At 53.7% G+C, this 21,117-nt stretch overlaps 1 protein-coding gene across 1 annotated transcript in view; it reads right to left on the bottom strand.

Annotated features, from left to right (window-relative positions):
* Nucleotides 1–672: 672 nt before the first annotated feature.
* SLC2A1 (solute carrier family 2 member 1) overlaps nt 673–21,117 on the bottom strand; it is a 28,660-nt gene continuing 8,215 nt past the window's right edge. The window contains 10 exon segments of the mRNA XM_019429237.2: nt 673–1,761; nt 2,155–2,358; nt 3,528–3,629; nt 4,087–4,155; nt 4,157–4,192; nt 4,437–4,624; nt 4,719–4,881; nt 5,491–5,731; nt 5,880–6,040; nt 16,976–17,071. Of these exon segments, the coding sequence (XP_019284782.1) occupies nt 1,561–1,761; nt 2,155–2,358; nt 3,528–3,629; nt 4,087–4,155; nt 4,157–4,192; nt 4,437–4,624; nt 4,719–4,881; nt 5,491–5,731; nt 5,880–6,040; nt 16,976–17,071 (1,461 nt within the window). The 3' untranslated portion in view covers nt 673–1,560.

Raw genomic sequence — 21,117 nt, 5'->3', positions numbered from 1 at the left:
AGATAAAGGGTGCAAGAGTACAGTGCCATAGGAAAGGAACAGAGGAGGCCCTTGAAATTCCTGGGTGGGAAAGGGGGTGAGAAGTCTTTTGAGAGGCCCCAGTAGCATGTAAGCTGGATCAGAGGGGTCATTTCCTAGTTTAAAGGTTGGAGGAAATCAGCTATGGGGTAGGGGTTGTGTAGTGTAACTGTTAAAAGTAGGGGTTCTAGCATGATTTACTTGGAGGTTTCAGGCACATAACCTCTGAGCCTTTCAAAGGCAGATATGGTACCTATCTCACATTCAAGATAATGTGTATCAAGGCCTGAGCATCAAGGTTAGCACATAGCTGTCATTTTTTGAATACCAACTATCATGTGAAGGAAAATAGGAATGTCTTGGATGCCAAGATATTTAGATTTTCTCTGGGGAATAGGGATTAGACAGATTTTTAAGCAATGGAGGGTCTCCCATCCAAGTACTAACCAGGTCCGACCCTGCTTAGCTTCTGGAGATCAGAGGAGCTCAGATGCCTTCAAGGTAGTATGACCCTAGACTAAGCAATAGTGGGTGTTCAGTCCTTGGAAGGGACTGGGTTTCAAGTCACAAAGTTCAAAGTCACTATAGCCATTATTTCGCTCCCATTCCATCTCATTCTCCCTACCCTTAACGCACAAGCATTTCAAAACCATGTTTCTAAAAACCAGCCATTTATATCTGTTTAGGTAAGTTACAGAGGAAGTAAGGTGGTGTATTTACAAGTTGGTTTGTCCAGATAGACTATAACTTAGTGTCTGTATTTAATATTGACAACCAAAAAATATATATAAATATCTTCCATCTATACACAGCAGGGCAGGAGTGTCCATGTCTTCTTGAGCAGTGAGTTCTCAGTCTCCTACGGCCCTCCTCTCATGGTGATCGTCTGGCCCTCAGTGCAAAGGAGACTAGAAGCTGGCAGCCCAGTCTGGCCCTTCCCCTCTCCTCCCTGCACTCCAGTGCTCCCAACTGGTCTCAGGCAAGGCAAGATTACTTTGAGTGGTTGGGCAGGAAGGGATGGGTATGGGCGAACCCTAGTGGAGCCTAACCATTAGGGTAGGGAGATCCAGGCCTCAGAAGAGAGCGGCCACAGCTACCTCTTGGGGTAGAAGCCTCATAGTTCGTTGTTTGATTAGTATGTCCTTGGTCATAGGTCCAGCCCTACAGATTAGCGTGGCGAAGAAGGCAAGTGTCTAGGCAGGACTTGGTCCCCACCTTCAGGTACTGAGCCATTCAGAGTGAAGTCTGGGTGTAGGTACAGGAGACTCTGGCTGATAAAAAAATAATAACAAAATCAGTAATAAAAAAAATTATAAAACCTGTTGCTTGTCTGAATAGATCTGAGCAACAGTCTTGTTTTTGTTAAAATCCTGGAGCCATTAAAGTCCTAATATTCTTCTGGACATCACTGTTGGCTGAAGAAAGGAGCCCCAGGCCCGGCTCTGCTGAAATCCATCAGTTTGAAAGTCTCATCCAGCTGCCTGTGCTCCGAGAGATCCTTGGGGCTGCTGGGAGCAGGCCGGGCTGGTGGTGTGGGGCACCTCACACTTGGGAATCGGCCCCCAGGGGGTGAAACAGCTCCTCGGGTGTCTTGTCACTTTGACCGGCTCCTCCCTGCCGGAAGCCGGAAGCAATCTCATCGAAGGTCCGGCCTTTCGTCTCGGGAACTTTGAAGTAGGTGAAGATGAAGAACAGAACCAGGAGTACGGTGAAGATGATGAAGACATATGGACCACACAGTTGCTGAAAGACACACACACACACACTTGGTTGGAGTACTGATCCTACATCCTGACTGTAGGACCTTGGCTTATAGGACTTGATCTTTGATCTGAAAAAGGGAACAGCTACTCAAGGCCCAGGCATGCTGGGATGATTAAATGAGACTGCCTGCATCTGGCATGTGATGGGCTCCAGGGAGCAGGGTCCCACCGCAGAGCAGAATAGAGACAATTCAAAGCTAAGGAAAGAACCCTGGAATTGAGGTGTTTTTAGCTGTGTGACCTGGGCTTCTGAGCCTCAATTTCCTCCTCAGCAGGATTCCAATGAGAACAGATGGGAGAGCATTTTGCAGAGCAGCATAGGGTCCTGCATGCAGGAGAGCAATGGTGAGCAGGGACAGTGCAGGGTTCTTACCTCTACATACTGGAAGCACATGCCCACAATGAAATTGGAGGTCCAGTTGGAGAAGCCAGCAACAGCAATCGCAGCTGGGCGAGGACCCTGGCTGAAGAGTTCAGCCACAATGAACCATGGGATAGGGCCAGGGCCCACTTCAAAGAAGGCCACGAAGCCAAAGATGGCCACGATGCTGAGATAGGACATCCAGGGCAGCTGTTCCTGTTGAGGACAACAGAAGGGTGGAAAGTTAGATTAGGTTGTTATGGATCCTCAGAGGAAACCAAAACTGCAGAGGTAGCCCAGGGCAGGGCTAAGAGTCCTAGGCTGGGAGGCAGTCCTGGGGGCTGATCCTGGATTTGCCACATAGCTTAGGTTCCCTCCACTGGGTCTCCGCTTCCTCATCTGAACAAAATGATCTAAGTCCTGCAGGATGGCTGTGAGCTCAAGCCTACCCTCTGGGAATGGTAATGCGGTGTGCACACGGAAGGTGCTAAGAAGAGGTCCCTGTGGTCCCCTGGCTCTAGATGCAGAGCAGTCCGCCTGAAGCAGAATGCTGTGGAAGAGCATTCCTAGGACTAAGTGTTAAACAGTTTGTAAGGTGCCCAGCTCAGGGCCAGCAGAGTAGGCCCAAAGCATGTGGTCCTATATCCTCATTCTCTTCGAGGAGGCCACAGTAGAAAAGGTATAGGCTTTGGGTCTGATCCCAGATCTGCCACACATCACCTGCTGCGTGCTGGACCTCTCAGCTATCACCAGACTTTCTATGCTCTGGTTAAGTTGTAAAATGAGCATACTGTTGCTTCCTTGCCCAGAGGGTAGACAAAGGAGGGTTCGTGCATGTGAAGTGCCTGGCACAGGGTTACCACAGTGGTTACAGTCACAGGCTCAGGGTCAGTAGACCTGGGGTCAATTCCTGGCTTTGTCCTTTATCTGCTGAGTTACGAACCTCAGCAGGACTAGAATTTCTCACTTGTGAAATGGGAATACTAACTACACCTGGCAGGGGTGAGAACCGAGAAAAGGCATGTTTCCATGTCTTGGTGGTAAGGAGGGGAGTACTTTCTAGGGCTGTTCTGAAGATGAACTAAGGTCACAGTTGAAGACTTTGGAAGACTTAGTACTGGGCAGAGCAATTCCTGGGGAAAGGGGCCTTAGGTCCTGGGGCCAGAGGTGCTGTGGTGAGAAAGCACGGAACAGGGAGGAGCCAGTTCAAGACAGGATGTGAGTGGGTAGGAGACAATCTAGGGAGCCAGAACTAGGGAGAAGGCAGCCCCTACATGGTCTCTGGATGCTTCTGGCCAGACTGGGGCTGACACAGTCACTCGGATCAGAAGCTGTCGTGAGCTTTCCCCCCAACCCCTGCTGTCTCCCAGAGCAGAGCAACTCACCAGCAGTGCCAGCGCGATGGTCATGAGCACAGCACAGCCTGCCATGCCAGCCAGGCCTATGAGGTGCAGGGTCCGCCGGCCAGCTCGTTCCACCACAAACAGCTGTGGGCAGAGACAGAGTCAGTGCCACCCCCTCCTAGTGCCTCTCTGACCACGCCCGCCCCCCATCTAGAGGCTCGTCCCAAGTGTTGAGAAAGCCAAACAGCACTGCCTCCTCCGTGGGGCTCAGCTTAAGGACCACATAGGATCTGAGGGGCAGAGAGCTGACTCCAGGCAGCAGGACAGGGGGTGAGAGCCAGCCCCAGAGAGCCAGACAGCGGAGCATCCTGGCTGTGACTTTGGGCAAGCCGCTGCCCTTCTCTGAGCATCAGTGCCATGGGCTGTTTGATATGAGTAATGAACTTGACAGGTTTGTGAGGATGAGACGACACAGCACTCAGGAAGAACCTGACACACTGCTTGGCTTGCAGTAAATGCTGCCGTTCGGTCACAAGGCCCTGAGGCCACCCTGAGCTGGACCCTGGCAGCTGACCGGTGGTGGGCAATGACGCAGACTCACCGACACGACAGTGAAGGCTGTGTTGACGATGCCGGAGCCAATGGTGGCATACACAGGCTGCTGCACCCCCCGCCTTCTCGAAGATACTTGTGGAGTAATAGAAAACCTAAGGGACAGAGAGTTTGTTGGGACTTGGCCAGGTGCCGTGGCTCTTTCCCCACCTCCGTCGCTGTGGGTGTGGGACACGGGTGAGTGTAGAATGAAGGGGACATGTCTGGGTTTTGGTTCTGAAGGAAAGCTGCTCCATTGGAAGGGGCTTGTCCGTTTTAAGTTTGGGATCTGTTCACAGCACACACTTGACCACGGGATTTGGCTGGGCCCAAAGGAAAGGGTGGGTGAGGGGCACTCACAGCGTTGATGCCCGACAGCTGCTGGGACAGCTGCAGGACCACGGCGATGAGGATGGGCTGGCGGTAGGCGGGCGAGCGGAACAGCTCCAGGATGGTGACCTTCTTCTCCCGCATCATCTGCCGACTCTCCTCCTTCATCTCCTGCAGGTCGCGGGTCACGTCAGCCGTCCCGCGCAGCTTCTTCAGCACTGGGGGAACCGGAGGGAAGGTGGGGGTGGCTCAGAGCAGGAAGGAGGCCGGGGCGGGAGGGGGGCTGGGGGGAAGGCAGGGCCCCGCCCGTACCGCTCTTGGCCCGGTTCTCCTCGTTGCGGTTGATGAGCAGGAAGCGGGGGCTCTCGGGGCAGAAGGGCAGCAGGACGCACTGCAGCAGCGCCGGGACGAAGATGACGCTCAACAGCAGGGGCCACAGCTCCTCGCTGCCCATGATGGAGTCCAAACCAAACACCTGCGGGCAGCAGGGGTGGGGAAAGCCGCCCTGAGCGCCCTAGCCCCGCCCCCACACGGGCCCCGCCCCCCCCAGTGGCCTCCGTGGTGTCAGCGGCCGCTTTACCCCAGTGTCCTCATTTGTCACATGAAGAAAGGAGGACCGACCTCACAGCATAAGTGGGAGGACAAATGGCACACGGCATAGGGGCTGTCACTCTGCAGCGGGACAACTTTGGGGAGGGGAAAGGGAAAGCCTTCTAGAGAGAGGGTAATGTATACAAGGAAGGCCTCAAGGCCTGCAGGCAGCAGAGAACCTGGCATGTGGAGGTCCCAGGGGGCTTCCCTGTGGCTGGCTCCCCAGGGGAAGGACAGGTCACGAGGCTGGGACCAGAAGGGTCAAATCATCTGGGACTTGCGCTCACACCAGGGAGGCCTTGGCGGAACTGTGAGTGACAGAGTGCTCTCTGGGGCCTGTGCCTACTAGGGTGTGTGCACGAGGCTATCCCTTGCTGCAGGGCTGTGGAAGGCTGGGTGACAACTCTGATCAGGGTGTCATCTGGACACAGGAGAGCCACCAAAGCTGTGGGGTGAGGGCAGTGCTGGGCAAGGAGACCCAGCCCCAGCTTACCTGGGCGATGAGGATGCCAACAACGATGCCCAGCTGGTGCAGGGTGCCCAGGGCCCCACGGAGGGCCGTAGGGGACACCTCCCCCACATACATGGGGACGAAGCCTGTGGTCAGGCCACAGTACACACCGATGATGAAGCGGCCCAGGATCAGCATCTCAAAGGACTTGGCCAGTTTCGAGAAGCCCATGAGCATAGAGGACAGGACGGCCAGCAGGTTTATTATCAGCATTGAGTTCCGTCTGGGGGTGGGGTCACAGGTCAGGTGGGTGCCTGGATCTCCCCAGATTCCCAGGGGCTAGGTCATAGGCAACACCCTGAACAGGCAGGGAAGTCTCCCCCACTCCCATCTGGGATGCCCTGGCCAGGGCCAGGACCCCTTCTGCTCACCGGCCAAAGCGGTTAACAAAAAGGCCCACAGAGAAGGAGCCAATCATGCCTCCTACAGAGAAGATGGCCACGGAGAGGGACCACAGCGTGGTGAGCGTGGTAGGCAAGATGCTCTCCCCATAGCGGTGGATCCAAGTCTGGTTGTAGAACTCTTCAATCACCTGCAGTGGGGGAAGCAGCCTGTTGAGTCGGCCGGGACCCAGCCTCCTTTTCCCCTTGCACTGCACTGCCCCCTCAAAGAGGGCCCAGCACCCGGCCAGACCCCAAACTCACTGCATGTCATTGAGCCAAGTCCCTCCCTTTTGTGGGCCTTAGTTTCCCCAGGTGAGAAACAAGGGGATGGGCTCCATCTCCAGAGTGGCACCAGCTCTCCTGCTTCCCCCAGGTGTGATTTCCAGTGCTCTATGGTTTCATCTGTTCCACAGAACTTGCTGGAGTGGACAGCAAATGACCAATGGTGGAACTTCAGGCACAGAGCAGAGAGAGGTTCAGGGAGAAAGTGCTTCTTCCCACTTGCCCCTTTTCTCTTCAAAGTGCCTAAGGTGCTAGGCCCTGGCCACCTGGGCCCTGTCCCCAAACCCCTGCTGGGAAGGAAATACAGCTGGACAGATGGTTCCACGTTCCAGATGCTCTGGGATGAAGGGAAGGCTCATGGACTTCACGCTCAGGGCCTGTTGTGACCAACCTGCACATAAGACATGCTCCAGAGACTTGTGCAAATTGTTTTCTGACCCCCAGGCCCAGCTATTTGTGGGAGTTACACCCTGAAGGACCCATGGCCTCCTCCCCTCTCCAGGGTGCCGAGCTGGGAGGCATGGGGAAAGCTAAGGACAAGGAAGCAGTTCCAGGAACTGGAAACACCTGTCCTAGAGGCCTGCCCACTACCCCCGCCCCCTCCCAATGGAGGGCCTTACCTGATCCACCGGTTCTGCCTGAGCACGTTCACCCTACTCTAAGGCAACACAGATATACACCCAGTGCCACGGGACTGGCCAGACCCACCCAGCCACATGCGTAGCTGGGCACAGGCCCAACATACCCAGAAACAGCTTCCTGTGTACATGCACCATCACACACACATACTAGTGCTCACACGATCTGAATATTCCCGGCTTCAGCCAGTCACAAACCTGGATGTCCCTCTTTCCCTTCAACCACCTGCAGCTAAAACTTGCGTAGCTAGCCCATCCTGGCACCCCTCTGCACATGCATGCTGCAAGTTCATGTGCACGCAGCAGTATGCAGCCTCTTAACACAACCTGCATGCCACTGCCCTTGAACCTCTCTAATCCTCCCCCAAGCCCCAGGGGTCTAGCAGAAAGGATGAGGTGGGTAAGCCATAATTGCCAAGGGGAGAACGAGGCTCTTGGTCCTAGGAATGCTCATCGAGTATGCTGGGCCTGGCTGCACAGTTGCAACGGGTCCTTGGCCTCTACCTTCTTCCTGTCCTGCTGCCATGATCTGTCCCAAGTCTGGAGACACCTGACAGAGGCCGGGCTCTAGGGGGTGAGGACAGATTGACACAGGAATGGGGAGAGGAGGAAGGCAGACCTAAAGATCTTATGTCCCAAGGAAGCCAGACAGAGTGTAGGGCTTAGGAACCTGGACAACAATTGAGTTCAGATCCCAGCTCCACCATTTATCTCAACTGGGACCGAGGGCAAATTATTTCATCTCAAATGGCGACATCAGCAATATCTATTTCATCATGCTGCAGGGGAGTAATGAAACGTAGAGTGCTTACATGGTTCCTGGCACGTTCACTGAGCCAAGGGACCCCACCATGTTCTGGTACTGACCCAAGGGCAGTCAGACCACTGACAAAGTACAACCAACCCTGCATCCCATCATTCAAAATCAAGGCTCCTGCCAGGTATCAGTCTGACCTCCCCACCTAACACCATCTCTACCTTTGCTCTCGGCCTCATTTTCATGCTCTTCATGGTTACTCTGCCTTGAAGGCCCATCCTGCCTTACCATGCTGAAACCTTTTGAGATCCAGCTCAAAGGCTCCCAGGAGTGTGTCCTCCCTGAGCGCAGGGACCCTAGTGGATTCACACTGGGACCTGTCCCAGAGCTGGTGCCAGGGATGCCTGGTGAGTGAATGAAGAGAAGGCCTTAGGCTCTCCTCCTGGGAGCCCCTGCTTCTGCTGGGGGCAGAAAGAAGGCAGATTTTAACAAAACAAAACAAAGTGCTGTGTTCTTCAAGGGATAAAACCAACCCCAGAGGAGGACTGGTTGGGAGCAGTAATGGTCCATTTATCAGGCCCTGCAGAGAACAAGCTGTCCTGGATAAGGGGACTGTCCAGATAAATGACGCTTGCCCCACTAAGGACCCATCATCAGGGTGGAAATCTTTCTCCCTTCCTCACTCTCACTCTGCTGCCCTTGGGGCTCTCCACGGGGGCAGGAAGAGGTGTTTGCCCCAGATGGCCTTTAATTGATGCATTCTGTAGTTCTCAGGGTCTTCCTCCACACCCCCGTGGTTCAGATGCTGTCTCAAGAGAACTCTCCACATCCAATTTAAATTTTGCCAAGAAGTCAGCTAATGGAATTGCCTGAATTGTGTGCAGAGTCAACAAGGGCTGAGTAAGGGCTTTCTACCTAAAGGAGCTTAAAGATGTGAGGCTGAGGTTTCTGTTCTGGCTGCTCGGGTCTTTAACCCTCTTCTTGGGGCTGGCTGGAGATGTTGAGGCAGCCAGTAAGAGGACCACAATCCCAGAGGCTCCCTTCCCCCAGTGAAGTGTCCTCCTTGTGGTAACAAGTGAGAGGGACCAAACCTTGTCGAGAGGTAGCTCCTCAATGGCTCATGAGCTCCCCTGCTACTCAGATCAGACCTCTTTATGGGCATGCATAACGGGGAATACCCAGCCCCCTTCACCTTCACCTTGGCCTCAGGCTCATCCTTTCCACCCCCAGCAGCACTTCCTGGCCAAGCTGAGGCTGCGCAGTGAGTTCCTGCCTTCTGATCTGGGGGTCTATGCCCCACGTGGGGCTGAACTGGCCCTTGGCCCAGGAAAGGCAGGGAGTCCCTGGAGAATGGGAAGAACCCTACGTGGGGACAAGTTCTGGGGTCACCATCCACCCAGTCCCTGCCCTCAGCATCCACCCTAGCACTGGCTGAGTGCCCCTAAGCAAAGAAGGGCCTTCTTCCTCAGAAGGATCCCACAGACCCAGTCTCCACTACACAGTCACTGGCAGCCTCTGCAACCCTGGCTCATGTTTGAGGCCTGGCTGGTGCTTCTGAAAGCTCCCACTCCCGTGCTCCCTCCCACCTCACATGCTTTTCACGAGGCTGGAAGACCCTTGATCCTGCCACCGCCCACATCCAATCAGTCACTAGGTCCCGGTCAGTTCGCCCTCTTCATCTATCCTATTCTCTGCCTGTACAGCACCTGCCCTAGGTCTCACCCGGATTCTCCTCCTGACTTCTCCCATCCACCCAACTGATTCTGCCTCCCGTGATTAATTACTCTCCATGGAGCCCTGCACATCAAATGCATCAGGTTTAGCCAGATCTGTCTGTATCTCTGCTCCCTTCCCAACCTATTCCCAACCTCTCTACCCACCGAGGGTCTGTGTGAATGCATGCATGCTGGGCAGAAGTGGGGGGTGCTCCTAGTCAGCTTGAGGGGGGACCGCCATGGCATCAGACTCTCAGGAGTTGAGGGCTATGAAGGATCTTTGTCCAATCACCCCACATTGACCCTAGAGGGCAGATGCCTGCTTAGTAACACTGTAGGAGCCAGCGTGGTGAAGCAGACCTCCTCTGGGCTGCTGAGATCCCTTAGACTGGATGGTTCCCAGTAAAACCTATTCCTCATCCCAGCAGTTCTCAAGAGGGTGGCAGTGGTGGGAGGCTTGCATCACATCTGACTCCTTGGGAATCCCCCCTCCTCCATCTCCCCACCCGGGCAACTGTGGGAGAAGGACCACACGTCTGCCTGTCTGCAGAGGAAGTTCTGACTTCCTCTGTGTCTGGGCAGTGTCTGTAGTGAGGGCCTGGGCATGAGGCACAGTCTGCTGCCCAGCATACAGAATAAGCGGTTACTTAAGTCACTGTTGTTCTTTCAAGGAGAGAAGCTGCCATCTTCAGAGGAGCATTAAGGACAGACAGGGTTTTCCATTTTTAAAGTGCCTGAAGATATAGCATTATCCTAAGGAATTTATAGTGCAAGAAAGACCTGAAGGAACTAGGGCCCTGCCTCAAGGAGTCTTTCTTCAGACCCTGCCTGGCTGCCCCACTCATAGAGAAACCCAGCAGGTCTGCAGAGCCCCAGGGCACAGGCTTCACCTCGGGGAAGAAAAGCTTTCTAGGCTTCAGAGGAGGAGATTGTCTACCTTACAGGTAGTGAGCTCCCTGTCAGCAGGGAGCATACAAGTCAAAGTTTAGGGCAAAGATTGCTAAACATTTTATGTAAAAGGCTTGACAGAAAATATTAGGGTCTGCTGACCACATATGGCCACAGTTGCTTATTTTTCTTCCCCCGTCTCAATGTAACGTAATTTTCTCCCCCCTTTAAAAACGTAAAAACCATTCTTAGCACATGAGCCATACAAAATCAGCTGCTAGCTGGACCTGGCCTCCCTGCCAACCCTTGATCTAGAGTTCTAGATTACTGCCAAGAGAAGGGGTATGCTTCAGAACCCCCGGCCGGTCTCAACATCCTTCCGTGTAGACTCCTCCAACCCAGGGTCTTCTAGATCATCCTGTGAGGGAGAGTTAGAGCTCCCACCTCAGCTTCTCTTCTCTCTCCCAGATGTTACTGGGGGGCGAAAGGGTTAAAGAGCCACCTAAGCTCTGAGCTCCAGTTAGAAAGAGGAAAGGGCCAGCTTGTCCAGTTCAGTCCCTCAGCCCGGCCTTGACCACGATTTCCTATTCCCTGCTATCCCTTCCCCCACAGCTACCCTCCCTCAGCCCAGAGTTTATGTCTCCATAGCAACTTTCAGCCACACCCCAGGGTCAGCTGAGAGTTCAGAGCAGATGCCACAGGTGGTGTTGGACAGATAGCCCCACCTGCTGGGTCCCCTGGGGCCCCTCCTTGGAGCCTGGGGAAGAGGCCCAGGCAGCCAGATGGAACTGGAAGCTGGGCCCCAAGCCCACAGGAGAGGTTCCCATCACCCATGCTGCTTCTCCAGAACAGCCCTGGCATGGTTTCTCTCTAAACCCAGGCCAGGCCTTCACCCTGGCCTCCTCACTGGTCCCTGATCTCCAGAGTCTCCCCTGCCGGCAGAGAGATCTTCATGTCCCTGCAGGAGCCCTGCTCCCAGCCCTTCTTGGCTCCCCATTGCCCCCTCCCACCCCCACACAGTGACTCCCCCATACCACCCAGGCACCCCACATTGCTGCAATTTCGCTTGTGCTGCTCCTCTGCCTTCTCCCTGGCGAGTTTCAGAGAATACACAAACACTCCTCTGGAGAGCCTTCCTGAAAGTACCCCTCCTCCTCACTGCAGTGGCTCTCAAACATGGGCGGTGTGGCTTTGCAGAGGACATCTGGCTACGTCGGGACATTTTTGGTTGTCGCGCTGGCAAGGATGCTGCTAAACATCCTACAATGCATGGGACAGCCTCCCACAGCACCAAAGAACTATCTGGCCCCAAAGGTGAATGTTGAGAAAAACCCTGCTCTGTGGGCCAGGTACCTTCTCCCTCTCCCTTCTCCACTCCCACAGAGCCTGCCCACGCTTCCATCCACGCTTCTGTCCGTTGTTGCCCCAAGAGCTAACTACAAGGAAACATGTGCTCCCTCTAGACTACATTTCAACACGGGAGACGTCCAATTCATCTGTGTCACTAGGTCCCAGCACAGGGCTAGGGGTAGAAAGAGTTGTCATTAATTGATAAACACGCCATGAATTCGAGGGGCTTAAGCGATGATGTAGCTATGACAGGGCTATAATGGTGTAAGAAAATTATGCAACCATGTGTGGGAAACCGTTGAGATGTCTGTACGTGACTGAGCTTGACTCGGCCTGGAAGTCAGAGTAAGAGGGGGCAGCTGGGTAGCAGTTATAGGTGTGTGAAAGGGTGTTTCAGTGCCCATCTGACTGTAGTATAATTGCCATTCCTTCTACGGTGGTCAAGGATGCAGACTGGAGCCAGACTCCCTGGATTCCAATCCCAGCTCTGCCACGTCCTGGCTGTGTGTCCTTGGTTTAGTCGCTTAACATCTTTGTGTCCCAGTTTCTTATAAAACAGGGATTATAGTGCGTACCTAACGAGGTGATTATAAGAAACAATCGAATTCTGATTTCTGTGCACTTACACAGTAAGCTGTAAGGGTCTGTATTAGTGGAGATGGGTGAAGGCCAGAGGGAACACAGAACTCTCTGGATCTTGACAGAGATAAGGGGAGGCTACCTGGAGCCTGGAGCCCAGTGCAGCCCCAGTGGGCAGAAGTCTGGGCTGAGAAGTGGGCCTCTAGTACTTCCGCTCATAAGCCGGGTCATCTCAGGCAGACTTCGCCTGCTTTCCAGGCCAAGTTCCTCCTTTGTCAAATAAGGAATGCTAAACCAGTGGACCATCAGGCCCCTTCCAGCCCTAACTCTGGCTTCTGAGGATGCTTCATTCTGAGACATGCCCGACACTGTCCCTTGGCCAGGAACGCATGGTTTCTAAATGGCCTTTAGTCATCTCTATTGGCAACTCGGCCATTTGGGGAAGGGAGAGGCCGTTCTCTCCACCCAGTATGGTGGTCAGGATGCCTTGTTCATTTATTTGCTCTCTGTGTGGCTGGGCTTCCCTCCTCCTTCCTCCCCAGAAGGCAGGAGGCCTGGCAGGGGCGTCACAGGGATGTGGTCATCACTCCCTGGTGAAGCCTGGAGGCCAGCCGTAGCTCAGCCTCTCACTTTCCAGGTGACCTCATCAGCCTAGTTTCCTCCTTTATAAGAAGGCAAGATAACCCAGCCCCACCCACCTTGTGGGGTGGCCATGAGGAGATGATTTATGGGGAGGTGCTCTGTAAACATTTAAGATAATGTTATGATTAATTAACCACTTCCAGGAGGAAGCCCTTTGGGGCCTTTTTTATGGAGGAGCCCCAGCTTCTGGCATCCTCACCATTAGTGAGGTGCAGGCTCCTCAGGAAAGCAGGCCGACCCGGCCAGCCCAGGGCAGCTTCCTAACAGTCCTAAACAGACAGGGGACGTCGGTGTGTGGGCGCAACACTTCTGCCACCACATGACCCCAGTGCCTGGGCCACCTGCCCCTTGAAAGGCTGCCCCCTCCCCCTCTGCATAAGCCTGCCTTCCTCTTTCTCCAGTGGCACCCAGAAGCTCTCCATTAGCTATGTTCTGGATCTTCCCAGGGGTCTCCCCGAGTGCGCAGACCTTGGCACAGCTCCACCCCTGCCCCACCTCCCACTGTCTGGGATAGAGCCTGTAGACCTTGTGGAGCGAAAGTGTCCGCAGGGCTGAGGCAGGGCTGAGTCACTGTGCTCGTCACCCTTACCCTTGTGTCATCCTATCCCCTCTTCGCAGCTTAAGTTTATCACATTGAACCCGCCCCTGCCTGGAAGGACTATGACCAGGCTTTCGAGAAGTGTCTGCAACACGGGGAGTCCGAGCGCACACCCTGGAAACACCACTCCATTTCAGTGTGTGCACAATCAAACTGTGGCCACTCCGGGCCTCGCTGCCTGGCTCCTGAAGTGATCTCTGGACAGGTGTTCACAAATGCTCCCAGAAATGCCCTCTGTGCCGCCCACCAGGCCTGCTAGACGCCCCGGCCAGCTGCCCCTCCCATCCTTCTCAGCTGTTCTCCCCTTCCGTCTGTCTCTGATTAGGCGGGAGGCACTGAGAACCCGAGAACTTCACTGTGGGTTTGTCCACATCTACAGCCTCAGAAGAATCTCGGGCCCTCCCCGCCCAGTGCCACCCTGGTGCCTCTGCTCCAGCAGCCCCTGAGTCCTGAGACCTCTCCCCAGCTCACCCTCACCCTCTCTGGTGATTCCTTACAGCACATTTAAAAATGAAGTCTTCGCATGGGAAAAAGCATCCCAGCCAGATGACCCCTGCAACCACCACCCTCTTTTCTTCTTTCTCCACTAAGTCTCTTGGAAGAGCCATCTCTAATCTTTCCCATGCCCTCCGCCCTCCTCAACCTGCTGGAGGGAGGTTTCTACCCACATGGCTTCACCCAAACTTTGGTCACCACAGGGTCACCATCCAGTCTTTGGCATTCAGCAATATGGGGCTGACTTGTCCAGGTTAACCTCTGGGGCACCTGATAGCACTCCTTCTTCACCTCATCCATCACCTCCTACTTGACTCTTCCTTCTCTTTTCATTCCAGTCTCTCCAGGACATCTCCTGCTATTTGGATACCAGTGACCAGCGCTCAGGTTTTCTCCAGCTGACCACACGCCCGAGAAACAGACCCCCATGTCCAAGTGCTTCCTGTACATCTCCAAATATGTCACCTCAGTTCTGGCACCTATCAATTATTCCTCCCATACCTGCTCCTCCAGATCCCATATTGCCCAAGCCAGAAACCTAGAAGCCACTTTTTTTTTTTTTTTTAAAGAAGTTAAGCTTTATTTTTTTTTATTATTATTATTTTTTTTTATTTATTTTTGGGACAGAGAGAGACAGAGCATGAACGGGGGAGGGTTAGAGAGAGAGGGAGACACAGAATCGGAAACAGGCTCCAGGCTCCGAGCCATCAGCCCAGAGCCTGACGCGGGGCTCGAACTCACGGACCGCGAGATCGTGACCTGGCTGAAGTCGGACGCTTAACCGACTGCGCCACCCAGGCGCCCCAAGAAGCCATTTTTTTTTAAATGTTTTTTTATTGAGAGAGCATGGAAGTGGGAGAGGGGCAGAGACGGAGAGAATCCCAAGCAGGCTTCGCACCATCAGTGTGGAGCCTGATGCGGGGCTGGATCTCACGAACTGTGAGATCATGACCTGAGCTGCAATCAAGAGTCAGATACTTAACTGAGAGTCACCCAGGTGCCCCTAGAATCCCTTTTTAAACCCCACTCTTATCCTCACACTGAACTGATGACCAAACCCTGCCCATTCTTCCTGCGTGGTGTTTGTTTTTCCTATCCCTATTCCAAAGCGGCTTTCTTGCTATTTCCTGGTCTCTCATTTCCCATTCTTAGATCCCTCCCACCGCCCAGATGCCCGAATCCTTTCCCTAAAATGCAAATCTGATCATATCTGTCCTCTTCAATGAGTCCCTATTGTCCTCACTCTGAAGTCCCTACTCCTAGCTTGGCCGACTCTTCGGTGCCTACGTGCCCGTCCTGATGGTGCCCTGCCATGCCAGCGGCTGAGATTTTCTAGATGAAATCTACCCACGACGCCCTTTGTAGTCAGGCCTGGGCTTACCTGTTGGCCTCCCCAGCCTTCTTTCTCTTCCCACTCACCCTACAGACACACGAGCCTCTCTCCTCTGCATACCAATCCCTGTTCTGTTTCTGGAAAACACTTCTTCTATCCTGATCTTAGAGTCCCCGTTCTCTCATTAATTCACTAGGTGATAGGTCGAGACATCACTTAATCCAGGAGCTCTGGACTTTGGACACACATTAGGATCAGCAGGGGAGCATTAAACATTCCATGCCCAAACAGCATCCCAGATCAATTACATCAGAATTGGGAGTGTCAGGAGCATCCAGGACACCACAAGTGCAGAACTCAACCTCCCTCTAAGACTGCAGGATTTCCATCTGTAGATTCCCAAAGGGAGTCAGTGTCGAGGCACGCACCTTGGCAAGAGTTGCTCAGAGCACTTAGCTAAAGCAGGGCTTGGTGCTGTTCCAAGCATGGGAGCCATTTCAGACGAGTTTGGAAAAGTCCCGTCACCTCCGCTGCAGCTGAGCATGACTCAGCAGGCCAGGCCTTCCTGGTGACCTGCTCCCGGGCATCAGGCATGGCCCCTCACAGCCACCCTCTGCCTATTTGGAGGAGGACAGCTCTGACTCCCAACACTCCCAGTTCCCCCAGACAGGCCACTGGGCCTCGGGAGCCAGCCACACTCACTTTCTAGCCTCCCCTTCTGCACAATGAATGTGGTCCCGACAGGACTGTCCACTCTCATTTCGTCCTCCCCAGGAAGGTACAGATTTTCCAACTGACATGGCAACTGATCAAGGAGATAGCCTGTGGTTGTGGAAACAGAGTCTGGCTTCCGGAGCCACCATTCACTAGCTATGCGACCTTGAGCCTGTTGGTCATTTCATCTGTCCAGGGCCTCAGTCTTTGGGTCTATGAAATGGGGACTCACCACCCAACCTCATAAACATATGCAAAAGGGCTGGTATAGAGAAGGGACTCCTTACAGTATCCTGTCCTGCCCCTTGACCCCTTTCATCTTCTCTCCTTCCTGAAGCAGGTGGGCTGAGCTGGGGGTGATCACGGGGGACCCTCCCAGTCCTGACATTCAAGGAACAAGTGAGGACGGATCTGGGATGTGCTGCGAGAAGAAGGAAGCAAGCCTTCCTTCCAGCAGACCCCTAATCCCTCTGGTTCCCTAGGATAAGACACCATTTTTGATGTGACTGGCGCTGGGCCTCCAGGGGAAGGAGGCTGTTTCCACATGGAACAGGATGCTTTACGAGGGAGGGTGGTAGGAGCACCTGGTCTGGAGGGCTCCATGGCAGACTAGGGTTGGATACCAGCTCCATCCCTGCCTAGCTGGGGGGATACTGGGCAGGTTTCCTTTCTCTGGCCCCTCTTCCCACCTGCAGGAGGGGAGTGCTGGCTGATTGTTGCCTGCCTGCCTTATAGAGCACTGTGAGCAGCAAGTGAGGTAAGCACCACAAAGCCCTATGTAATCCCAGAGTGTTATGTAAATGGAGCATCATCACACCAAGCATCGTTTTGATTATTAGAAATGTCCGTGTGGGTGCGAGGTTGGTCAAAATGACTTATAAAGACCCCATGATTCTGCAGCCCTGAGATTCCAAGGCCAAAGCCAAGGGTTTTTGACCTTTTCGGGGCCAGAATAATTGGCCGGTGGGAGCAGATGGTGAATTGATGTGAACGACTGACACCCAACAGGCAGGGTGAGCATGTGGGATGTGGGGTGTGCAGTGTGCAGCACAGCAAGCTGGTGTTGATAATCCAAGGAAGGCACGGCACTCACCTTCTGGGGGGCATTGATGACTCCAGTGTTGTAGCCGAACTGCAGGGAGCCGAGCACTGCCCCTCCCACGGCCAGCATGAGGCGGCCGGTCAGCTTCTGCAGAGAAAAAAAACCATACTGTGACAGGCATGTCTGGGCCCAGGTTACAACAGGGCAGGACATGGGCTGGTTCCCTCGTTCAGATATCTGGCCTGACTCCTGGCACCACACCAGCCCTTCTCCCAGGAAACTCGGCCACTTCCTGATCTCAGATGCCTGAACCAGCTCCGGGGACTTCTAGACACTGCGCCGGCCAGACTCGTTCCTGGGGAGAGAGGGGAATTAGGGTCTTCTTTCTTTGCAGCCAGGTCTTGGCACTCCGGAGTCTCATTCCTCTGGTGGAGCCATGCCCTGGGTCCAGGTGGCTCTAGACTGTTTGGGAAGCCCAGGAATCAACTCTCCTAAACAATGGGGGCCAAATTATGTGGGAGGAGCTGCATAGGTAGGGGGAAGCACCCTAGATTTGGACCAGAGAATGCTGCCTTCTGATTCTAGCCCCCCTGCTACTTGTTCTGTGAATTCCAGCAGGCTGTCGCCCATCCTCACTCCTCCCTGGACCCTCGTTTGTTTCTGTGCAAGACGGGAACAGTCATGCCAGTCAGCATTGGAGGTGGGGTCTTGCCCTTTCCTCTCCTCTCCTCCCTCCATTGACGGGGCAGGAAACTGAATCCTGAGAGGCAGAGTAAGTCCCAAATTACTCAGGAGACTGCAAAGAGCCAGACTGGAGCTCAGGGCTCCTGACTCCCTATCTCGTGCCTTTCATGGCAACCATCTGCAGACCATGAGCTTCCCAGGGTTATTTGGACATAGATGACAACAGCAAGGAATGTGCTTTGGAAAAGTACAGGACACCAGGCAAGTAAGAGTATTGGACCAAGGTCTTTCTTCCTTTTTCTTTCTTTCTTTCTTTCTTTCTTTCTTTCTTTCTTTCTTTCTTTCATATTTATTTATTTAGAGAGAGACAGAGACAGTGTGTGAGAGAGGAGCGGGGGGGGGGGGGGGGGAGGGAGGGAGGGAGGGAGAGGGAGAGAGAGAGAGAGAGAGAGAGAGAGAGAGAGAGAGAGAGAGAGAATCCCAAGCAGGCTTCACACTCAGTGTGGATGGAGCCGGACACTGGGCTTGATCCCATGACCCTGAGGTCATGACCTGAGCCCAAATCAAGAGTCAAACATTTAACTGACTGAACCACCCAGGCGCCCGTGGCCAAGGTGTTTCAATGGGCAAAGGTCTGGGAGAGAAAAAGGGTGGTGGGTTTTTGTCCCATGGCAGCCTGGGGCATGAAGGCCACAGGCAGGGAAGAGGCCGGCAGGCAGGACAGCCCTAGGTGAGCAAGATGACCTTGCTGGAGAAAGGGAGAGGACTCTTCTTTTCTGGCTTATAAAATGAAAAAGCCAAGGGACACCTGGGTGGCTCGGCTGGTTGAGCATGTGACTGTTGACTTTGGCTTAGGTCACGATCTCAGGGTCGTGTGGGATTGAGCCCCATGTCAGGCTCCGTGCTGAGCACAGAGCCTGCCTGAGATTCATTCTCTCCCCCTCTCTCTGCCCCTTCCCTGTGCACATGTGTGCTCTCTATCAAAAAATAAAAATAAAATAAGATAAAATAAAATAAGATAAATAAAATATAATAAAATAAAGAAGCCAAAATGTGACGTGAGGCAGGCCCTTAATTGGTTGTGAAAGAATGGAACTGGGGGAGGGGCACCAAAGCAATTGGCATTCACTGTGGGCACCACACACACCCTGGGCTGGGGGCTGGGCGCTAGGGGGGAAGGTTGGGAAGCACTGAGCCACACATGTGGAGGGGAGAGCTGCTTGGCCATGGCCTTCGGCCTCAGTTTCCCCACAGAATCCCGAAGCAGCCCTGACTTCAAGACCCTCACAGAGAGCACTGGGCTTATGGTTAATCAGACAGGTTTCTAGTATGGTCTTTTCATTCCCTAGAAGCTTTCAGGCCAACGATCGCAAAAGCCAAGGTTCTCACATCAGATGCGGAGAAAGAGAAAGAGGCTTTGGCTAGTACAAGTGCACAGGCTGGTCCATCTTCATCAGATGAGTGCTGAGACCACCTTCCCACTGGCCCACCTGGCCCCTTTCTGGCCCAACTCTGGACATCCCTCGTATGCTGGAGCTTTCCTCATGGCAGAGGCTGGGTAGAAGAGAGACTTTTCATTTTACCCCCTTTTGTGTGGTTTTGAATTTTGAACCATGTGAATGTGTCACCTACTCAGAAGAATTTTTTTGTATAAGCCCCGTGGTTTCATATTACTTAGAACAAAGCATTTAGATAAAAATATAAGTGAAAAATAATACAGATGATAACGTGGATCTGGTAAGAGCCATGCTGGTAGCACAGGAATGAATGACACTGCAGCAGGGGCTCCGTGAGAGCTAAGTCCTCGTATTACAGACCCTGTTTTCAGTCTGGCTCTGATGTTCCAGGGGTGTCTGGGCCTCTGAAGTTGTTGCTCTTAGGGCCCTGTTGGGCAGCTGTGGCCTCTGGCAGTAGGGGCTACTGGGAGCCAAAGACAAACCCCTGGGCTGGAATTGCATGGGCAGGTCAAGGTCAAACTCTACTTTAGAAAACCTGCCTACCCACGCCCTGGGTTATATCCACAGCCACCCAGGCAGGCTGCTGCACTAGGACTAATGCTCAGTGGCCCATGCTCCAGGCCCTGGATGAAAGAGGCCCCTGTCCTGACATCAAGGAAGAGGTACCCCAGCAAGTACAGAGGCCAGAGTGGTCTGAGTTTCAACAGGGGGGTGGGGGAAGGCATTGTGGGAGCCCTGGAGGGAGAGACTTCTAATTTCGCCTGGGGACAATCGAAAGATAGGTTCCCAGGAGGTGACATTGGAGTTGGGCCGTGAAGGACATGCAGACAGTCTGCCAAGTGGGGAAGCAGCGGCAAGACTGCATTCCAGGTAGACAGAACAGTGTGTGCAGGGGAAAGAAGAGGGGCCTGATTCCACCAGATTAAACAGGGAGCGCTCCGTGCAGCTGGGTGCAGCTGGGTGCGAGATACAGGGGGAGGAGCATCACCCGCTCCTGGGTAGGCTGCCCCCACCACATCCAGCTTGATCATGGCTGTACTGAGAATCAGGAGACCTGGGCTGAAAGGCCAAGAACTGCTTCCCTTCACTTGGGAGTTGGGATATGTGGAGGCCTCTGGGCCTCGGTTTCCTCACATAGGAAATGGGGATCGGAGTTCTTTCCCTCAAGAGTTGCTGTCAAGTTCTGTATCAGTGGCCATCATGGAGCCTGGCAGGGTTCACCTGACAAGCATTTGCTTGCTGAATCAGGGAAGAATGGGAAGCCACCCTCAATTGGGCCACCAGGGCACCATCTGTCCCCACCAGCTCTGTGGCTGCAACTGAAATGCCGTGATGGAATCATTCATTCCATGTGATTCCACAGATATTTATTTATGTACCAAGCTGATGAACTGCTTGGTGAAAACTTAAGAGAAGGGGAACAAAGCCCACAGCTGTGGCTTTCTTGTGAGGCCTTCTTTAGGAGTGGAGGAGCAACATATTTGGGATCTGTGACCCCCAGCAGCCCATCACCGCCCTGGGGCTGAGGCTACCTTCTAGAACATCCCACACTCTTCCAGGGTTTTTGCCCTTATGTCCTCTGCAGTCTCTAGCTGTGGCTTCTAGCAGTTGGGAATACCCATTTGCTGTTCACCTACCAGTCTGGGAACTCCCTAAAAATGGGACCTGGGTCTTACCCAGCTCTGCAGCCAGAGTGCCCAGGGTCGGGCATGGCACAGAACATTTGTAAAACAGACCACTTTGGAATTTAGCTCTCAGGCAAAACAGGCTCTACGTGTATCCACTTTGCCAGAACAGTACTCATCCTAACAGATTTTAACCCGGCCATTATCGAACCTCTGATGAGTACTGGAACATCAGCTCTGAGAGGCAGAGAAACAGGCTAACAGTAACTCACAACTCCCGGGACCAGAGAGAAAAGATCTCTGAAATTAGGCAGAGTACAAACCCTGACTCTCCTAGGAGCGCCAAAGACCTCTCAGTTCAGCAAATGCCCAGGCTCAGAGTCTAGCACAGAGGAGGTCCTCACCCCCTCACCCCGACCAGCCTTAT

Source organism: Panthera pardus, unplaced genomic scaffold (genome assembly GCF_024362965.1).
Source record: "Panthera pardus isolate Hobbes unplaced genomic scaffold, ASM2436296v1 HiC_scaffold_11, whole genome shotgun sequence".
Taxonomy (NCBI): domain Eukaryota; kingdom Metazoa; phylum Chordata; class Mammalia; order Carnivora; family Felidae; genus Panthera; species Panthera pardus.
This window is presented reverse-complemented; position numbering and strand designations above follow the sequence as displayed.